The 8,346-nt window shown below is 35.8% G+C and overlaps 1 protein-coding gene across 3 annotated transcripts in view; it reads right to left on the reverse strand.

Moving 5' to 3' along the window:
- Tenm1 (teneurin transmembrane protein 1) overlaps window positions 1–8,346 on the reverse strand; it is a 713,845-nt gene that overhangs the window by 118,074 nt on the left and 587,425 nt on the right. For all 3 annotated transcript variants that reach the window (XM_004646075.1, XM_004646076.1, XM_004646074.1), the window contains exon 20: window positions 3,865–4,114. In XM_004646075.1, coding sequence (XP_004646132.1) covers window positions 3,865–4,114 — 250 coding nt within the window. The remainder of the gene's footprint in view (window positions 1–3,864; window positions 4,115–8,346) is intronic.

Here is an 8,346-nt window from a genome sequence, read left to right on the forward strand (position 1 = left end):
AAATGAAGTTATTTTTAGGTCAAATTAAAGAAGCTCAATTGGAGATAGTCTGATCTAGGAGGGCTGAAATTGGAAGCATCTACAGCCTTCCAAACTTTAAAAATGTCAAAGGGCATCTGGAATTGTTAAACTTGGCTCAAATCTGGAATAAGAGAAAGGAGCAAAAGACATCCATTAAGGGAAAACTTTGCATCTGCTCAAAATGTCAGCAAATGTTGGGCTGAGACCTACACATTTGTGGATCTCAAAACAAGTATAAGACATGTAAGAGGGTGAAAGAATATGAACTTGAGTTCAACTTTGTAAATAAGGAAGTAGTAATACATTACATGATGTATAAAATGATAGCAGGTTAAGATCTAGAATGTCCTCTACTGTTTACTATGATAACCTGTTGAGAATATTGTTCTTCTATTCACAACTTTGAAAGACCAGTATAAATCACTAATAGTAGTCTGTGTTTCCAAGAAATAGATCATTCAACCAAGGCAAATGACAAATGTGCATGGGGTAGGGAGAAGTTAAATTACCTAATCTTAACAACAATAGCAGCAGCAGCAGCAGCAAAAACAACAATACCAAAAGACTGATACAAAATGAAGTTTCTACCTAAACACAGCACTATAATCCAGTAACATTATAATTCTTAAGATAGCATGGTATATTAAATCATCTTATTCTTCCAAGGAAGTTTACATCTGGAAAAATTTAAAAGCAAATACATAAATTTACAAATGTCTTTGAATGATTCAATATACATACACAGGCTACTAGTCAGAATAGGTGCTTTTTTTTTTTTTTGGTGGTACCAGGGATCTAACTCAGGACCTTGACCTTGCCAGGCAAGCACTTACAGAATAGGTGGTTTTTGAAAAGTGAATCTATTTAAAGCCATATTAATTTCTGTGGAAACATGACGGATAACGTATGCTGACATAATTGGTTTGATGATCTCAACTATGTAGTCAAATAGTGAAGGAGTTACCCATCAATTAGATCAAGTTGATTACATGTATCCAATCAGTTTATTTCTCAGATAGCCAATTACAGGAGTGTTGGAATAGAGAAGAGAGAATTGCTTTTCTTGTTGAATCTAATGCAAGAGATCCTGATCACAAGTTGGTGCTAGGACTTTGCTATAGGGACATGCTGCTGTTGCAGTAGGAGGAATCAAGGAGCAAAAAAATGTGATCACTTTAATCATATGTGCAATTTTGAGTTGTTTTCTGGAGGGAGAGGGCCCATAGTCTTAAATAGCTTCTCAAAGAAATCTGAGACTAACAGAAAATATGTAAAATTATTCAAGAAAAAAATCTCTGGTCAGAAAAGCCAGCTAGGGGGATTTGCACTAAGTGAGAAAGCCAGGGTGTGTAAGTTCATGGTATGTACATGCCTCTGTGTCGGAAGCTCTATGGTAGTGAGAGAAAATGGGTTTATGGGGTAAGAATGAATAGAGGCATTAGAAAATACTTCAAAACTGTCAGAAAACTATTTTTTCATTATACTAGGAAAATCACTTTGTAACTAAGGTTCAGGTTATTCTACTTTATAGTTCAAATAATTCTATGTTGAAGGTCATAAGGTACTTTAGACTAAAAGGCAAATTTTAAATTGTTAAAGATTCTTGACCAAGAGTGAATCTCATCAATGAATGACAACTGTTCCACCTTAGGTAAATTTACATTTAAATTACCCAGGAAGGGACTAAACTTAGCTGGTGTTTCTTTATATTATTTTTATAGACAACTTTACTCTTTTTCCTTTGAGGAGTTAGACTCACAAGCTTCATAGGGTTAATGTCATCAACTCAAGGAAGACAAGATCTTTGTCTACTTGACAGCTAGTAACTGCATGACTGAAAATGTTCAGACGTTACAGGAATTGCTCATTGCTCTCACCCGTGTTTGGCATCACGTACATATTCTAAGCGTGTGAAGCATTTTGAAAATAACGGAAAATGTTGTGCAAATCATTTCCAAATTCAGGCATATAAGCGTCTTGGCCTTATTGATTTTCTGGTAAGTACGTGCCTAGAAATATATTACTGGAAATCACATGTCCCCATGAGATGCGGCATCCTGAGTTTCAGAACACTTGATTATGGTTGGTGGCTGTGATTTGTACCTCTCCACATTTGATGGTGTGTTTTTGCTTTATGAAGTCTTAACAGTTATTTTTTTATTAGCCAAGGGATTTAACAGATTTCTTCCCTATGACAATGTTTGCAATTATAATTAAGAAATGTATTAAAACTGGAGTGAATTAATGTGAAAAATGGATTGGGGCTTGGGACTAGATTTTCCCAGCTTGGTGTGCAGGAATTATTCAGTTTGAGAAGAGAGAGGTAGATTCCAAATGGAACGACAATTGTAAAAATTTTGAGGAATGCTCTTATGAATTCAAATATCTGTACTAGAGTAAATACAGGTGTTAAAAATAACTCAAATATCTCATGTATTTTTATTAGCCTTGTGTATCACCCAGATTTCTCTTCGTTTGGACAAACTGCCAGACATGCATAGTTTAAAGGAAAAAAGGACTTATCTGGCCCACGGTTTTAGGTCATCTTTGGTTGACTTTGAGGTGCACACCTCCTGGTGGAAGGCCATGATGGAGCAAAGCTGCTCACTTCATAGTGTTCAGGAATGAGAGCACAAGCGAAGAGTGCCAGAGAAGAAATGCCCTTGGAAGGCACACCCAGTCATTCCCCTCTTCCCACTGGGCCCATCTACTAAGAGTGTGTTTGGTCATGAGTATCACTGGTGTAATCCACTGATGAATACAGTATGTCCATGATCCAGTCTCTGTTTGGGGAGTCCCTTAATCCATTCAATTTGACAATTAAGATTAATGGGCATGTGTTTAAATTACTCTGAAAATACAATTTTCTTCATGAATGTGTTTGCTATTTCAGTCACTGTTTTTAAGATTATTGAAAAGATGCCTGAGGTCAAAATGACTTTGTAGAATAGTTCCTGGGATGACATCACAATCTTCTGGAAGATAGATAAACCTTTAGCTTAAATTTCTAGAGGCTTGTGTCAGGGCTAAAGCTTTCATAATCAATTAGAAAAAAAAACTCTTACCAATTTACCTAGAAAAGAGAAAGCAGCTTTATTTTTGCCTAATGGGGTGGGGTGAATGCTCCTTTTTCTTGAACTCTGGAGGATGTACTGTCTTATAGACTCAGAAAGAAGAGATAAGCTGGCAAAGCCACAGTCTACTTAGCTGTAATCTTTAAGTAAACTTCAGGATATGGACTAACAAAAGACATGAACCCACTACAGAAAGTGTTAACATGTTTTACTCTGCAAAATTCCTAAAATGGAATAATAAGAAAATGCTTTAATCATTATGGGGTTGAGTGTTTAAAGCCAGAGAACTTGTTACTTTTTCTTCATCATACCATTAAAAAGTAGTCTTTCTCTTTCTTCTTTATGCAACAACTGCTTGAAAATTTTGGACCTAAAGAATTTAGGAAGTTTAGCTTTTTGGATCTGGGAATACCTGTACTTGCTATCATGAACACATATTTTAAAATTAAGATTGATGATGGCTACTAGTGAGTGAGTTACTTACCTAACCATTGGAAGTATTGAGATTATGTTAGTGAAAATATACACAGAGAAACATCGAATACAAGGATGTTAATATTCTCTGTTTCTCCAAATAAGTGCTCAAAAGTTGCTTCAAATATGAGAAAAGGGTACCTTGACCATTATTCCTATTAATGCAACTTAGGGCCACAATACTGGCACCTGCGTTTTCCACCTTTTCTGCCAATACCTTGTCTCTTTATGTTACCTCATTGTTGATTTAAAAAATTTATTGGCTAGGGAAACAGAGAGATTGCAGGAGACTTACCTTAATTCCAAAATACTAACTGAGTTTCCCAAGGGAAATATTCGCCTTACAAAATTGAAGTCACCAACATACACACTGCCATCAGGCCCAGCAGCTAAGGCGACTGGAGCAAAGAGTTTGTTGTTATGAGCCGGGCCATTGCAGTTAGTGCAAGCTACACTCCTTTGGTGTCCATTGCCCATTATGGTTGCTATCACTGGAGGTTGTTGGGAAATGAACATATTTTCTCCATTTCCTTTATGTACGATTCCTAGACAGAAAAAAGGGATTTTAAAAAAGTAATTACCACACAATAATCTTGGTGACATTTAAATTTTTCTTGCATTCATTCAAAACTAGAGAATCAGTTTTGTGTAAGAGAACCTGAAAGTGAAACACACTATAGCACTCTGCTTTAGTTTGTCTGTTTGTGAAGTGGAGAAATAAAATGAGGCCCTTCAGTGGTGATTCTAAATGCTTCAAAAAGAATCTTATGACTAATGTTTAATGATCTCTTGTTCACTCTAGGCTCTGGGAATCATCTGACGCTAATTTTTCATCTCTAGTTGTCTCTCTCCTAATGCCTGGAACACACCTATTTGAGTTCAGCTTACTTCCACTATGCAACTGGTATTTGAAAAGAGAATGCCACTCAATTTTAATATTAGTTTTAGAAAAACACAATCAGGAGGTAATCTACTTTTGTGAAAAGAAAGAAATCCTACTGCTAGAATGCGCTTCAAAGATGTATGAATAGGACTTGAATTTTCCACTCTTTTGGACCATATCTCACTGTCATCAGTGCAGAAAATTGAGATACTGTCTCATGAAAATGCTTTGGAAGCATTTTATTTGGACAATCTCACCAATATCCACTGCTTTAACTCCTGTCTCTATAGGCTGAAACTTGTTAGTACCTAGAGCTTTCACCTGGCATGCAATTTCCCAGTAGAATTTACCTGGATGTCCCACAGGTACCTCCAAATCACAACGTTTAAAACTAAACTCACTATGCTCTGTTTTCTTTTCAGATCATATAAAACTTTCACTCCCTATTTTTTGCATCTCTTACTGAAGCTTCCTCTCCCTTCTGTGTTCTCTACTCATCCAATGAGTATCTTGATCATGTACTTAACTAAATTGGAAATCTGAGCACCCCTAGCACTCTTCTCATTCTCTAAGCCTAATTAATTATCAGCTTGTTTTCAGCCTAGCTCCTAAAATTTATTGAAATTATTGAAAGCATTTTTTACTTATCTTTACTTCCTTACTTTAACTTAGTTTTTCTTAACTTCTTTGGTCTCTATTCATACCCATCTCCAAACCATGTCTACGCTTTTCCTGTAGAGATTATTTCAACTCATGTCTGAAAATCATTCAGTGGCTACATGTCCACTATTGAATGAGGTCCACATTTACTTACTGATAATGTATACAAATTTCTTCATGATTTGACTCATGTCTACTTTAGTCACCTCTTATTACAGTGTCATATGTATCTTGAGATCCAGATAATTCCAAATTACTTAAAATTGCTTTAATATATTTCCATACCTCTTTGCTTTGGTACCATGTTATCTCCTCCATTCTGAATGCTCTCCTCATCTGGTTGGTTGGGGAGCGTCTACCTGTGCTTGCAAGCTCAGCTCAAATCTTTCCCTTTGCTCTTCCCGGGAAGTAAGTCATGCCTGCCTTGTGAGCCTGTAGTTTATTTTCCATAGCTCTGTTGTAAAATTTGCTGTGTTGTATGATACAATATTCATTACTTATCTATTTTCCTTATTAGAACACAAATGAGCTCCTTAAAGGTGAATTCTTTGTCTTATTCCTTTCTGTATTTTAATGTCAACCTCTGTGGCTAAGTAATTATAAGTGCTCAGTAAATGTTGAGAATAGACTTTGAGTCTTTTGCAGTTTCCGTGTCCAAATCTCAATGATTTTTGTAAACTGCTGAGCCTGGGCAGAAAATCCAAGGAACAAGTACTGCTGTTCTAAATAGCTCAAGTCAGTTCAGATGAACCAGGGCAGATGAAATATCCACGTTGTGAGAAGGCATGCCAATGTGTCAGACTGAAGTAAGTGACAGCAAATGAATGAATGCAGTTACACCGTGCAGTCTTATTTTTGTCTCCCTTGACCCCTGCGATCTATCTCTGCAGACTGCCTGTTAGTCTCCCTGAACATTTCCTGAAATGTCTTCCTCAGTTCTCTTCCAATTTTTGGTCCTACAGTTCTACAATAACAGCTATTGATCACTCTGAAATGGGAACATTGCTGGCAAAAGAGGAAAAATAAATAAATAAGAGGGTAAAATATGCATGCCATGGCACCAATATATATTTGGAAAGGGTCTGCCAGGAAACAGGAATATCATCCATCATATGAGTTTTGGATTTCAAGTTTTTAAGTATTTTAGTTTCCTTCCAGGATGATTTCTGATTATTTTTGCAACATGATTTGCAAGAGCAGCTGTGAGTTACACTCCAATGAATTGGTCTTTTATTATAGAACTATGAGATACCTTGAGAAGCAGTACTTTCTTACTATTTTATTAATAAGTTTATTGGCCAGCAAAGAAATTTCTTTTTTTTCCTGTATTTTAGGTAAGGGTCTATAGGGTATTCATTGTCTCATTATTAGATTAGATCAGACTTGTAGTGATTCTCCTGTTTACAGCCTCCCAAGTGCTGAGATTACAGGCAGGGGCCACCATGCTCAGTCTCGATTGCTGTCTCAGTACATCCTGGGGGTGGGGCCGGCACAGCAGGCCCAGGGATTGAACCTCAGGCCCTTGCAATAAATTTCTTAAGATTTTGAATAGTTGAGTAAGATTAATATGGCTAAATTTCATTTTTCCAAACACATTTAATTGTAGTGTAATAAATTTTATAGTTTAAATGAATTGGAAGTGAATGAGACCAGAAATGACAATTGCACAGCATCGCTGAAAAGAAATCTCCTAACTCTTGCTAATAGAATATCCTAATAATGAGACTATGATATATTCTTTAATAAATGAGGGAACTGCTGTTTAGCATGTCACTACTTCAGCAATGCACTATAGGTTGTATTATTCAAAAATCTTTCCAATTATTGGCTTGGGAAGACCAGCTTTGCTATTAGCATCTATTTTCACAGGTAGGTTTCCACTTTTTTATATCAATATAATGGTATAGTTAACAATTACCCTCAAAATGACATGTTATTACTAGGCTCCTGGCAATTTAAAAACTAAAGATAGCTATTCTAACCCATTGTTCTAGAGCTGTATTCTAAAACTCCCCTTTTCTATTAGAAAGCCCAGTACTCCATCAAAAAAGAAGAATGATTAAAGGAAATAAAACATAAGGAAATGTACTTTCTGATTACATCTGCACAATTGATGTCTTGCTTTCGTGCCCATGTACTGAAATTACCATTCCTGTTTAAAGCTGAAGCAATCAAAACAAAAATGGTAAGCCCCTTTGTATTGCCCCAGAAAAATAGATCATTTTGAAGGGTGTTTTTGTTGTTTCAAGGATCTGTTTAACCTTCCATTACAGAGAACCAGGCTATACCATCTAGCAACAATGATTTAATACCAAATCTTCTGCAAAAGGTTGCTCTGAATATATTTTGTTTATGTTCTTGGAAATCTTGATCAATTACTGCTGCCTCCCTTCCAGTTTATTCTGCCACACATGCTCATTTTGAAAACAGAATCAAATGATCCTAGGACAACACACATTATTTATTTGAAGGCCAAATTTCGTCTAAGGTTTGTTTATAGCTAACAATGATACCCCAGTAAATGGGGCCTATTGCATACTTTTTCTCCCCCAAGTCTTTCTTTTCTCTGATAGAAAGCTAATTTTTTGTGTAATATAGCAAGCACACTTTTTAACACTTCACCCTTCTGGTACCTTTCTCAGAACTTCTTTTGAAGCTTGTAAATAAACCTCAAATAAAAATTCTCCTTGGAAGTGAGTGGGTGGTGCTTTATGCTGATTTCAAGATGAAACCATTTTTCACACTTACGAACAACAAGGGACACAATACATATTTCTCTCACTTCTTGACTGAGAGGATATAAACACAAACTGGGAGATATGCCAGTATGATAAATGGAAATTTATTTCTTCTCCCAGTAAAACTATTTGTTGACAAACTACAAATAGTAGTCTTTCTTGGAGGCTAAGTTAAAGGAAATTCTTTATCCATTTCAGACAGGTGACGATGCCCAATTAGTATCCTGGACTGCTGTTTCTAATAATTTTTTAAAACTCCACTAGTAGGAAACATTAGGACATATGTTTGATAAAAATTATATCTTAGTCCTATAATAGATGCTTTATGCATAAATGTTTTTTGTAACTATAAAAGATCAAATTTTCTGAAAAGGAATAAGTATACATTCTTTACAGTTTTTTAGAGGATGTATTTGGAGAGAATATTGAAAAACACAAGTTCCTAATGCTTTTTCTTGGTGGAAATAGGATCTCTCTCTCTCTCTCTCTCTCTCTC

The sequence above is a fragment of the Octodon degus genome, unplaced genomic scaffold (assembly GCF_000260255.1).
Source record: "Octodon degus isolate 3935 unplaced genomic scaffold, OctDeg1.0 scaffold00251, whole genome shotgun sequence".
In the NCBI taxonomy this organism is placed as follows: Eukaryota; Metazoa; Chordata; class Mammalia; order Rodentia; family Octodontidae; genus Octodon; species Octodon degus.